The 12,338-nt window shown below is 54.5% G+C and overlaps 6 protein-coding genes across 6 annotated transcripts; 3 read left to right on the top strand and 3 right to left on the bottom strand.

The window, feature by feature from the left end:
* Positions 1-190: 190 nt before the first annotated feature.
* On the top strand, positions 191-1,963 carry N657DRAFT_648716 (uncharacterized protein). The gene is made up of 4 exons (XM_062793572.1): positions 191-898; positions 1,020-1,174; positions 1,266-1,626; positions 1,678-1,963. Exons 1-4 carry the CDS (start codon positions 478-480, stop codon positions 1,848-1,850), a joined length of 1,110 nt encoding a protein of 369 aa, XP_062644686.1. The 5' UTR covers positions 191-477; the 3' UTR covers positions 1,851-1,963.
* On the bottom strand, positions 1,704-2,978 carry N657DRAFT_648715 (uncharacterized protein). Its single transcript, XM_062793571.1, has 2 exons — positions 2,321-2,978; positions 1,704-2,224 (listed from the first exon to the last, which is right to left on the bottom strand). The coding sequence occupies exons 1-2, from the start codon at positions 2,825-2,827 to the stop codon at positions 2,045-2,047; spliced, it is 687 nt and encodes a 228-aa protein (XP_062644685.1). The 5' UTR covers positions 2,828-2,978; the 3' UTR covers positions 1,704-2,044.
* Positions 2,979-3,306: 328 nt separating this feature from the next.
* Positions 3,307-5,257, bottom strand: N657DRAFT_648714 (putative antiviral protein). Its single transcript, XM_062793570.1, has 4 exons — positions 4,817-5,257; positions 4,729-4,765; positions 4,098-4,655; positions 3,307-4,020 (listed from the first exon to the last, which is right to left on the bottom strand). Exons 1-4 carry the CDS (start codon positions 4,817-4,819, stop codon positions 3,617-3,619), a joined length of 1,002 nt encoding a protein of 333 aa, XP_062644684.1. The 5' UTR covers positions 4,820-5,257; the 3' UTR covers positions 3,307-3,616.
* A 661-nt stretch (positions 5,258-5,918) lies between these two features.
* On the bottom strand, positions 5,919-6,386 carry N657DRAFT_636296 (uncharacterized protein; the record flags this gene model as incomplete). The annotated part of the gene is made up of 2 exons (XM_062791413.1): positions 5,919-5,965; positions 6,017-6,386. The coding sequence occupies 2 exons, from the start codon at positions 6,384-6,386 to the stop codon at positions 5,919-5,921; spliced, it is 417 nt and encodes a 138-aa protein (XP_062644683.1).
* A 614-nt stretch (positions 6,387-7,000) lies between these two features.
* N657DRAFT_578827 (cell division/GTP binding protein) lies at positions 7,001-8,152 on the top strand (the record flags this gene model as incomplete). The annotated part of the gene is made up of 3 exons (XM_062789346.1): positions 7,001-7,121; positions 7,215-7,777; positions 7,829-8,152. The coding sequence occupies 3 exons, from the start codon at positions 7,001-7,003 to the stop codon at positions 8,150-8,152; spliced, it is 1,008 nt and encodes a 335-aa protein (XP_062644682.1).
* Positions 8,153-8,802: 650 nt separating this feature from the next.
* Positions 8,803-10,386, top strand: N657DRAFT_579206 (uncharacterized protein; the record flags this gene model as incomplete). The annotated part of the gene is made up of 2 exons (XM_062789367.1): positions 8,803-9,246; positions 9,391-10,386. The coding sequence occupies 2 exons, from the start codon at positions 8,803-8,805 to the stop codon at positions 10,384-10,386; spliced, it is 1,440 nt and encodes a 479-aa protein (XP_062644681.1).
* Between the last annotated feature and the right edge of the window lie 1,952 nt (positions 10,387-12,338).

The raw sequence follows: 12,338 nt of genomic DNA, 5'->3' as shown, positions 1-12,338 counted from the left end.
TGCAGCAGGATGTGCTTGGTACGAAGTACTTTTGGTACGGAGTACGGATTACATCCAAGTACAACCCCCTGACAATCGACGGAACATCCCCCATTGGCCGCCTTGCGAGGCCTGAATCTTGCAGCAGCGAAGGAGTGTGTCTCCATGAAAAGTGGTCACACTTGCAGGCTCAACTCAAATGGAGGCTGACTTTCAAGTCATCCTCTTGTGATGAAACCTAAACATTTAAAATAAACCTGCTCAGGAACATGGAATCGTCCCTCTTGAATACGTTGCGTTAGCCTTCCCTGCCGACAATGCCATCTCTTTGCGCGCCAAAGCGAGCCATCTTTTTGACTCCAGCGCACGTTCCCTATTTCGTCCGACCCCTGTTTAGTAGGATCAAACCTTGTTCATCACCTCAAACTCCAGCCAACCTTCTCTTACCCCCTTCTACGGAGTTACAAATCCTCCCTTTCCCTCCCACAATCGTCCAAAATGTCAGACGACGAAGCCGACCCAGAACTCCTTGCCCTTCTCCGGCAGCACCTGCAGGGAAAACTAACCCTGCACGACGGGCCCGAGACAGGGGTCCTCCAAGGCGCAGAGTATGTTTACGACAACGCCATCGACGTCGCCATCGACATGCGCGCTTGCAAGAATGCAGCGGCCGTTATCTACGCGCAGATGCAGCAGAAGGGGTACTCGCCGGCGACGTGGGCCGCCCACGAGCTGCATCCGAGCAGGGCGGAACTCGGCGACGACGCCATGGTTGCCTTCGTTTTCACCATGGACTTGCTCAACTTCTCGTTTTGGTCTGAACTGCCAGAGGCGGAGAGGTTTACGATTGAGTACCGCGGAAGGCGCTGGACGGGGTATTGGAGCCTGGTGGCTGCGCTGCGGCGGGCGTTGGATGAAGGTAGGTCGGTTCCCTTCTGTATGCGTATGTCGGTGACGGTGTAGCTGCTGTCTGCCGTTTATGTAAAACTACAGTACTCCTTCACAATTGGAATAGAACGTTAATTGTTTTGGTTGATAAGGGATTCCCATTACGGACTCGCACTTCTGGCAGGATGAAGAGGAGTGCACATTGGACGTCTTGAGACATGTTTTCAGGTCCTGTACAAACGAAGAGATGCCACTGCTGGCCGAGCGGCTCGCCTGCCTGCGTGAAGCTGGGCAGGTGCTGTACGAAGTACGTGTTGACCCCGCTGGGCTAGACTGGTCTCTTTGAGCTCCTGTCCGTTCCGATCCGCCCGTTTGCCGTGTTCTGACATGTCGTCCAGAAATATGAATGCCACCCTGCAAACCTGATTGACGAGGCAAACGGATCAGCTGCCGCATTGGTCAACCTGCTGGCCCGGGACTTCAAGTGCTTCCGCGACGAGCACGTCTTCGAGGGGCGGCGGAAACCGATCCGTATCCTCAAACGGGCACAAATTTTGGCCGCGGATTTGTGGGCCTGCTTTGAGGGGGAGGGCTACGGAGACTTTTGGGACATTGACAAGCTCACCATGTTCGCCGACTACCGCGTGCCCCAGATCCTTAACAGTATGGGGTGCATCTCGTACAGCCCTCCGCTGAGTACCGCAATACGGACGAAGCGCGACATTCCGTCTGGCTCAAACTGGGAGATGCAGCTAAGGGGTAAGCGACCAGACCCCTGACGGCGAGATGCAGAGGTTGACAATGCCGCAGCATGTAGCATATGGTGTGTGGAACTGATCCGCAGGGAGATCGTCAAACAGAATCCCGATTGTCGGCTAAACGCCATCCTCATCGACTTCTTCCTCTACGACACAATAAAGGAGATGGAAGCCGCAGGGCAGGAAACCGTTCCCCATCATAGGACGAGGAGTATCTGGTACTGAACCAAGTCCGCAGTATTCCAGAGTCAACCCGTCGATAGCCAGTTGCCAGTGTGCCCGATCCAGATAGATCTAGACAAACCTCCCGCAATAGAGCAAAAGCAAGATAGACAAATCGGTGCCCGTCCCAACTCCATAACTCCATCGCCCGAACCATCATCATCATACAGCTTACAAAACGCTTGCCCGTCCGCTGCTCAAACGCCCACCGAGCCAACAGCAGTCGAGTTCAACAGCTCGTCCATATGTGCCGTCTCAATCCCGCTATTCCCCCTGGCCTCCTCCTTCAGCAACACTGCCAGCACCTCAATCGGCGGGTTCAGCCCAAGCCTTTGCGCCCGCTGCCAGCGCTTGATGCGTGCGATGCCGATGCATGGCTGTAGCCACCACCGTCATGTTAGCTTCTGCCATTACATCCACAGACAAATGTGACAGAAATGGGGAGATGGAAATGCGACGAGGATCACACGTACCCCATACTGCGAACTAACGTCGAAATACCGCAGCACCTTCTCCCCCGTGCTCAGGCCCTCGCCATGCTTCTTGTGTACCGCCTTCGCCATGCGACCGGCCTCAATCCCGGCCCAGTAGCGCTCGATCGCACGATCGGTGATCTCCTCGGCCTTGAGCTCGTCCTCGGACTTGACCTGGGCTAGTGCAGGCTGCGCCTGCTGCTCGATTTGGCGCAGCGGGCGATCATGCTGCTGCTGTTTCTGCTCATCGTCGGTAGAGGCGCTAGTCGTTGGGGTTTGGACTTGCGATGCATCGTCGTCATCGTCGCCGCCGGCGTTCTGCTTGGTGTCCTTGCTGCTGGCGGGCTCGGGTGATGGCTTGGGAATGTACTCTTTCGTGCGCGAAGGGGACTTGTATTCTTCTTTGCCCGTCCTGATAGCCTTGGTCACCTTGTGCTTGAAGCTGAGAGTCGATTGCTTCCCCGAGGCGCCCGTAGACGAACGGGAGGATCTGCGGGTGGTGGGCATCGTGCCAGTGACGTCAGGAAATCGAGAGGTATTTGTCGGATTGGAAGGTGATGGAAGGTGAAAGGTTTGTCGTGCTGTGGTTGCGGTTCAATGTGCACGGGATGAAGAACGGTAATCGTTCTGGAGAGTCAGGCAGGGTAGGTTAAGTGAGCTGCTGGAATTGATGAAGGTCCGGGCTTGGCAATTGGCAGGCTCTCAGCTCCCGTTCTGAATGACTGTAAGTTAACCAACGTTACTAAGGCAACGCAACTCAAAACGCGAGCGCACGTGATCTGATTTCATGAGCAACCCTCCCTACCGGACCAGCTGTGACGGGAGGCTGTAGTCATGCCGCTCCAACAACGAAACAGCCGCGCCTAAGGCAGCCTTATATCTGATATCTGGAATGTCTTGCTTATCTTCTAGTTCTGCGTGACTGCTATATCATCATCTAGACAAGAGACATATCGTATGCCCTCGCAAGCGTCAGAGGAGTGCAAACTCCCAGATCAACGACCCGGAACTCAAAACCACACAGCCCGATTGCGTATGCCGAACCGGAGAATATGACAAGACTATCACTAATTATGGTTCCAAAATGGGCTTTCAGAAGTAGAGGGAGTCCGAGTCTAGTGAACGATGAGAGTGAGGGGCTGCGACGAGAAAATTTGGCCGGCCTTCGTCATGTCTTCTTTTATTTATCCCGCCCTGGCTAAAGATCAATCGTAGCGACTACGTGACGCGAAGTTCCTGTTCCCTCACAGGACGTGCAAGCAAATAAATGGAGCCAATGAACGCCTCCATCTCACCTCACGACCCGGTAGCTTCCCGGTAGAAGGTGATACTCCTGCTGGCTCCGGCAGCGCAAAACATCTCGCTCTTGCCCATGCCCGGTCCCAACGCCCGCTCCGTCTTCGGTAACCACCTGACACTCCACAACGCCGTGTCCGTCTCGCTGTGCGTCGCCACGCAGACGCCGCGCGCCACATCCCACACCTTGACCTTGCCATCGAGCGACCCACTCAGCAAATAATCGCCCGTATCGTTCCAATCCAGAGACGTGATCCACGCGGGCCTGCTGCTCGGCGCGGTGAGGTTGCCCACATGCTCGCCATGCTCCATATCGTAGATGGCGATAACACCCGCATTGCCCGCCGCCGCAAGCCGCTTGCACCCAGGCGAGAACGCAACCGCCCGTACCGGCTTCGCCAGACCTGTATCCTCATTAGCAACTCCCACCCTCACCTTTCCCCCATTTCCCTAGCAGAAGAAGTGAAGAGAAATGACTCACCTGAAAGCGAATACACCATCCTCCCCGCATCATTATTAAACACATACACCGCGCCACTCTCATGCCCACTCGCCGTCAGCCTCCCGTCCCGACTGAGATCCATCGCCATGGCAAAACTGCCCGTGCCCCTCGCGCCCGTCTCGTAAGTCTGGATTATCTCCCGCGCCGCGAGATCCCACACATGGATCCGCCCATCGCTGGTCGTGTACGCCAGATACCCCTCGTCGGCGCTCAGCGCGATCGCCCAGACGTCCCCGCCGCCGCCGTTGGCCTGTTTCTGTCTGGAGGGCGGGAGTTCCCAGTCCAGGCCCCACTCATTGTTTTCGTTTCTTGTCCAGACCTTGATCTCGCCTCCGAAGCCTACGCTCGCTGCTACTACGCCCTGCCCGCCGCGCGCCGTGCACACGTGGTGGCAGCCGAGTTTGTGGGCGTCGGAGATGGTTTGCTGGAGGGGGAAGGTCGGGTCGGTCGTGCTGTGGATGCGGAGGGATGAGGAGCCGCTAGCGGAGAAGAGGGAGGTCTGGGTGGGTGCGAGGGAGAAAATCTCTGCTGGGTGGGCTATGGGGGGTTGGTTAGCTCGTTCCGGGAGCTTGATGGGCGGACAATCGCGGGGTTCTGCTGCTGCGCGCACCTTCGTCCACGGTGTGAACGGTGAGGTATTGTTTCGACTGTGGAGATGTCAGTATCTTGTAAAGGTATAAATATATCTGGATACTTACCATTGTCACATCTCCATAAGCAGGTCTTGATTTTGGTAGTAGTATGGTGTTGCGAGATGGTCAACGGGCGATTCTGCAGAGACGTGGCGGAAGTAGCTTGATCGACGACGGTGAGGAAGTGTCCGTCCAGGGTTAGGGTAAGTCTGCATTTCTGTTTGTTTTCATTGTTTGGGGCATGAAATAAGGGAGTGGTCTTGCAAAGCCGACCGCCTGGAGCCGCTGCTTGTTCCGCACGCATTTCCGCTCCATGTCGGCTTTGTGCTTGAGGAGCCTAAGTGTCATTCCACAACTCTGTCTTTGCTTGGAGCGGCCTCTCGGTCGCGTGAGACTCAGACATCTCAGTCTCGGACATCTCGGATTGAGAATCCTAACCCTGCCGTCCCAGACTCGATCATCTTTCCGAGGCTGGAACAGTCCGAATGGTTAACTGCCGCTATGTAATAGCTTTTCAACTGGTAAATTCTTGGCGACGTTACTGAAGAACTCTGAGCGGTATGGCTTTTGTCACGCATGGTTACTGCTCAGGCACGACAAGCTTAGTCCAGAGAGTAATGGATGCCCGATTCATGTGGCTGCAATATACACTCAGACCTGAGCTCGCGTCGTGATATCCCAGCGAATTAACCACACAGACGAAGGCTTCATCACTAACATCCTATGGAGTATTCGTCCGCTTCTGCCTGGCTCAAGTCCAAATTGAAATGTTGCACACAATCCAGCCCTGTTCGTCTCTTTGATCAGCATCTAACTTGAAAAAAAGAAAACAAAGATGTATCGTTCATGATGTAAGGAACCGATAAGACAGTTGATGGCTTCACTTATCAACCGTGTTGTTCAAGTTTGTCCATTGATGAAATGCAAAGTCCCAAACCTTCATCCAAGATCGCCTCCCATTGCGTGGCGGCTAGGTATTGCCGGCCATAATGACAGACAGCGGCCCTGCCCAACCCCCACCCCAATGCCACTGATAATGATACAGTATATGTACACTGGATCGTATGTACACCTCCCTTCCCACATCCGAGACGAGATAAGTGCGATGCCTCTGGCACAGCTTTCGATATCATGCAATCTCCTATTCCCACTCCAGTGCATCACCTCTTCACTCGTTCTTCTCCCTCGCCTCCCTGTTCATCATCTCTCTGAGTCCTGTTTCACCGTCAGCATGTGAAGAAACGTCCATGGATCCGGCCCCCATACTTGCTGCGCAGTGCGGGCAAAGATAGTGCATCCGCTTGATCTCTCCGCACGCGGGGCACTTGCACAGGGAGTTCACGTCCTTGATCGCCTTGCCTGCCATCTGCCTGTGCCTCTTCTTCATGTGTGATGTCTTCTTCTTGGGCACCGCCTTGAGGATCGATTCCCAAATCCCTTGGAGAATTGATGGTAATGACGGAAGCCCAAGCTGGAGTCCGACTGGCACGGCAAGGGAAAGAGACGGGAACAGCGGCAACGGGAGTTGCCGAACATAAAGCTGTATCCTTGTTGTTGAGAAGACAGTCGGCGGGAGAAGTCTGGGGAGGGAGGAGATCGAGGGGGCCATCCTTATGGCCGGCGCTGCCATGGCCATGGTTGGAATGATGGGCGTCGGCCGAGAATCGGCTTGAAATATCCAGGACTGGCGTTGGCAGAAAGCCCGGTCCAGAGACAGTCGAATTGCGCTGCGCTGTACTGTTCAGGCTGAGGAAGTGCGACCTTGGTGGCCTCCTGTCGTCGGCGTGCTTGTGTGCTGATCGTCTTGGGTCGATCGCGTTGTCAGTTCCGTCCCCAAAAAAGTCGGCCACGGCATCTTCCATTGCCAAAAGATGAGAAGGCAGGGTTGGCACGGTCCCACCAGAGCTCGGATGCGACTGCACGTCCTTACCCGATCAAGCCTGTGCCTGGGGCAGGCCCCACAGGCCAATCACGAGCCGCCCACCTCCCTCCCCCTTTCCCAAGCCAGCGGAGTGACCCCTGGGCGGAAATTATTGCTTTGAGCTGCTGCCGTCAGGAAGACGAAGAAATTCCCCTTCAACACTTCGCTCGCCTGCATCAACCCCGACGTCAATTCGCTACCAGCGGACCACGAGCCCCGTCGTACTCGACTTAAATATCTGGCCGCACCTCAGCAGCTCAGAGCGAGCGATTCCCGACTGCTTTTTGGAATAGAGAGGCCGCGCAGCCCAAACATCCAACAACCGCGAAATGGCGTCGATGCCCGCTGCGACTATCTATCCCCAGAGCCATGTCGGTTTCGACAGCATCACATCTCAGATTGAGCGCAAGCTGCTCAAGCGCGGCTTCCAGTTCAACGTCATTTGCGTCGGTCAGTTCTCTCATCCCTCACCCTCACCTCTAGCTCGCTGGTTGCTCCACTTGGTTATTGCGAGAGCTGGGGTTGACGTGTCTCGCGTTGCAGGCCAGACGGGTTTGGGCAAGTCGACACTGATCAACACCATCTTTGCCTCGCACCTCATTGAGTCCAAGGGCAGGCTCAATCCCGATGAGGTGATTCGTTCGACTACCGAGATTCATCCCGTTTCGCACATCATTGAGGAGAACGGCGTGCGGCTGAGGCTCAACATCGTTGACACGCCCGGCTACGGGGATCTCATCAACAACGACCGATGCTGGGATCCAATCGTCAAGTACATCAAGGACCAGCACTCTGCTTACCTGCGCAAGGAGCTCACCGCCCAGCGTGAGCGCTACATTCAGGACACGCGCATCCACTGTTGCCTGTTCTTCATCCAGCCCTCAGGCCACACGCTCAAGCCAATCGATATAGTGGTGCTGAAGAAGCTGTCGGATGTTGTCAACGTCGTCCCGGTCATCGCCAAGGCCGATTCGCTCACCCTGGAAGAGCGGCAAGAGTTCAAGGCACGCATCAAAGAGGAGTTTGCCTTCCACAACCTCAAGATGTACCCCTACGACAACGACGAGTTTGACGAGGAGGAGCGTGCCATCAACACCCAGATCAAGGTGGGTCCTGAGAGGCTGAGCATGGCAGGCAAACAGCTGACGCATGAGCAGAACATGATTCCCTTCGCCGTCGTCGGCTCCGAGAAGTCGATCATTGTCAATGGCAAGCAGGTCCGGGGCCGCCAGAACAGGTGGGGCGTCATCAACGTCGAGGATGAGAACCACTGCGAATTCGTCTACCTCCGGAACTTCCTCCTCCGCACCCACCTCCAGGACCTCATCGAGACGACTTCCCAGATCCACTATGAGACGTTCCGCGCCAAGCAGCTCTTGGCCCTCAAGGAGAGCAGCGCGCAGGGCAGCAGGCCCATCAGCCCGTCCGCCGAGCGCGAGATGAGCCGCAGCTCGCAACGGATGACCATGAACGGCTATTAAGGCCCAGGACCAGATGGAGTGTTGCTTTTTTCGTCTGGTGGTCCTCAAAATCTTTCAATCCGGGCAGAAGGGTTGCCCCAAAAAGCTCATGCAGCAGGATGCGGCGTCCCGAGCAAAGTTGTGGGGAGGAAATAGCGCGGCGCAACTCGATGCGGTTTACAGGTCACAGTCATACCCCTTTGGCCTATGGTGTTTACGTCTTGTTGGCAAATCGTACCCGGTGGTCTGGACTTCTTTTACCCCTATTTTCTTTTAGTATCCGAAGCTCCCTTCGCATCTTTGCTGCCTCTTTTTCTTTTTCACTAATTCCCCGGCCCTCCACGCTTAATAGAGAGCTAGCTAGTTTCGATACCTGACGGAATACCACGACGTGAGCAGATGAATCTCCTGTCTTGCCTGGGTTTGTGGTCCATCTGTGTTCAGTCTTCTGGCGGTCAAGGTCCCTGCTCAGAGCGGGGTTAGGGTTATCCAACGGGTTATCACTCCATCGCGTCCAAATAAGTGTTTGCGGCGTGTCCACTCAACCCCGGATTCACAGCATCTGCCATCATCACCATAATTCACCACGTAAAGAACTCACTATCCTCATTCACTTTACACTCTTCACATCCATACAACAGACCAAAGTTGCCAGTTCATTCCAAACAACGATGAAAATTCCCCAACCCAACCCTGCACCCAAGCTTGCACCACCCTCAAAGGAACAGGGCCAGAATGGGGACGGAAACAACCCCATCGTCTCCCTCGACCCAACAACACCCCTGAACCCACAACCCTTGATAGCCGACATTCTCCGCACGAGGTACTGCATGCCAAGCTCGGTGTTTCTGGTCGAGTCCATCGAGCGGAATATTCCCGTCTCAGATCTACTACTGCCTCCTGCTCCGGAAGATGGCCACCAACCTGGCAGTAGGATCAGACGGCTATATCATCGTCACCGTAGGCCAATGAGGACGGTGAGATTGTTACTTGGCGACGGGGAGCTGTGTATCCAGGCGTTTTGCAGAGGCGAGATTCATCGGTTTGTGGATTCGGGGAGTGTGTTTGAAGGGGCGTATGTGAGGTTGGATAGGTTTGATCTAAGGTTTGTGGATGTTCCGGCAGTGCCTACTGATAAGAGGGGTGGGAATAGAAGCGAAGAAGAGGTGGTGGATGATGAGGTTGGGGATCCGGAGACGCTGGAGAAGGTGCGGGAACGGGTGAGGAGGGCGAGGGAGATGAGGAAGGGAAAAGGGAAGACGAAGGAAAGGGGGAAGACGGTGTATTTGGTTGTGGAAGATATGGTTACAGTCGGGTGGAATGAGGCGTATATGGGTATTCTAAGGAGGGAAAAGGAGGAGAAGCAGAGGGCTGCTGTGAAGGACCAAACGGACAAAGGGGTTGTTGAAGGCGAGGAAGAGCGGGAAGGTGAAGAAGGGCAAACGTCTGCTCAGGATGATGATAGCTTTCATGATGTGGACAGCGAGGAGGTTCTGCAGCAAATAATGGAGAGGAAGGCTACAACAGCTGCAGCGACCGCGCCAGCCATTACCGCCGAGATCCATTCCGACAATAAGCCGCAACCCCGAGCCGCACACCAAACCCCTAACAACGACTCCGACGATCCAGACTACATCTCCGACTCCGACTCGGCTTTTGAAACCCTTACCATATCCACCGAACGTGCCAACCAACGCCGCGTGCCCATCACCATTCCCGACCGGAGACAGCAACTCGAAGCAGCGATCATCAAGCAAAACCAACAACAGCAACAACACCGACCCTCCGCACCCATCATAACCCGCCCGCGGCCGTGGCTCCCAACATCAGCCACCCAGCCCGTCAAACTGACCCCGCTCGCCTCCATCCCCCACCTCCCGTACCGCCAAAACTGGATGATCAACGTGCTCGCCATCGTCGTCTCCCTCGCACCCGTCGAGCCCTCGTACATCGCGCCCTCGTTCCGGCAGCGCACCGCTCGGCTCGCGGACCCTAGCACCCCTGACAAGCACATCCTCCTGACTGTCTACCTCGACCCAGACGAGTTTCTGCCTGAAGTTGGGAGTGCGGTGCTCCTTTTGGGGGTAAAGAATCACCTTTATGAGGGCGGGTCGTTGCGCAAATATGTCAGTGATGGGTTGGTGGGCCGGGGCAGCTGGTGGGTTCAGAGGGTGGATGAGCTTGGGTGGTGTCAGGGGGAGGTGGAGAGGTTGAGGGCGTGGTGGGAGGCCGAGGGGAGGGGAAGGGGAAGTTGATAAGGTGGTTTCTTTTGGTGTTAGTGTCTGTTTATTTGGGTGTTTTATGGCTTCCCGGAACGAAACCAAGACGATTGGATATGGGTAGACTGGATGCTTCTGAAACCCAAAGCCCTGAGGCCTAGGGACGATTATGCTTCTTGTTGAACTACTGAGGAAGAAACTTGATCGGTACTGACGGAGGGCACACAGGCACCACACCAGCCGTCCATGTAGGTGACTCACTTGACTATGACGTCTGAGTAACAGTGTGAGCCATGGAGTGGTTGGGGTTGTTGTTTCGCTGTTTCTCTCTGTGGATTGTTTCTCTGATGTGTCGCTCATATTCGGCTCACAGTGAGATGTCACATCATACCCTGAACTTGTTATCAACGGTCTTGTGGTTATTGGAAACGCAAACTTGTCCCTCCGACATAACGACTGATTAGTGCTTTCACCGGCGAAGATACACCTGATTCCCATACCTTCCTCCTGTCCATAGTTTGGGTCTTATCCAACATTATACTCTCATTCCTGTTTCTTATATGGGCCCTTAGCCGAGAACCGAGTGTCCATGCTACGCAATGGCGAGTTCCTGGACAACCGGTGTTGTCAGCTGCCAGGTCTCACCGTGATTCCCCCTCCGTCCGAAGTCGTGTATAGAGACGCGCTAGCGCCGTGAACAATAGATCTGTTCGGTATGGTGGTAAACCAGCCGGTTACCAGCAGAACACCATTTTCTGAGCCCTACATTTTCTGCTCTTCCACCTTTTCCGTAGTGGATTCCAACCACTCTTCGCATAAACCAAGATTTCGATTCTATCCCTGAACCTCCCTTCACTCCGTATATCAGCGACAACCTGATGCTCAAACAAGGCAGACAACACCTCTGCCATCGTCGTTGCCGATCAGGTGCTTGGATTCATCGAGCTTGGTGCTCACATTCTCAGCTTCGTGGAGGACACCGCCGATCTTCCAAGCGTCGGCCTCTTTAGCAAGCACTCTCACCGCGCCGCAAAAGTTCCGCGGATGATTACAGTCCCCTACTTGCATTCAAGCTCAATTCTACCGATCACGCCGCCTTCTGGGACCGATACTCAGACCTGCTAGAACAGTACACCCTCCCGCTGTTCGTTGACATAAGGGCCGTGTACCCAAATCTTTTCAACAAGATTATGTCTAGACGCTGGGAAAGCACCGGCCAGAGTGCCCGAGTGCTGTGCTTTCCCCACCTTGCATACCTACTTGAAGCCTCGATCTACGACATGAAGTTATCGTTTGTGAGCATGCGGCATGGCATACATCCAAAAACCGTTGCCATGAAACAGACTTTCCATTTACATCAATACAATCCGTGAGCTGGAAGACATTCATGCACGATAATTCGGCTTTCCTGTCACTAATTACGATGAAAACCTGGCGGGTCTTCACATGCTGCTCTCATCAGTTGCGTCTAGTATCACCCGTTTGTTTGCATTAATCATGGCTGAGAATCAGAAAACAGGATAGTTCTTGATACTTGATTACAAAGTGTCTGGTCAACATAATACCTTCACTGTTCAGGCCTTTCTTTCATCTGATTGAACCCCCGAATGTCGCCCTGGCAACTGCTCAACAACATGAAGCTGTCTGTTGTCACGGCGTCCCATTACCGGGACCGACGAGGAACCCTCGAAAGCCTCATTCCTACGCTTCCTTTCCCAGTTTCTCAATTCATCCGTCTTTTGCCGACATACCTTCTTTCCACAACGTCGATTTCAACTGCAGGTTGTCCTCTTCTTCGCTTTTACCTTACTCTAGTCCAGTCTCATTGCAACCTCTGCCAGATGGATACCTGGTCGTACTCTCAGTTGAGATTCGACATCTAATCGGAAGCGAAGAAGGCGGCGACAAACCTCATCAGGCCTCTCGATGCGAACGACGTTGTTACCGTTGCGAAGCTCGACACTCTCATCTTCGGTTTTCTCGATGCC

Source organism: Parathielavia appendiculata (assembly GCF_033297405.1).
Source record: "Parathielavia appendiculata strain CBS 731.68 unplaced genomic scaffold N657scaffold_14, whole genome shotgun sequence".
Lineage (NCBI taxonomy): Eukaryota > Fungi > Ascomycota > Sordariomycetes > Sordariales > Chaetomiaceae > Parathielavia > Parathielavia appendiculata.
This window is presented reverse-complemented; position numbering and strand designations above follow the sequence as displayed.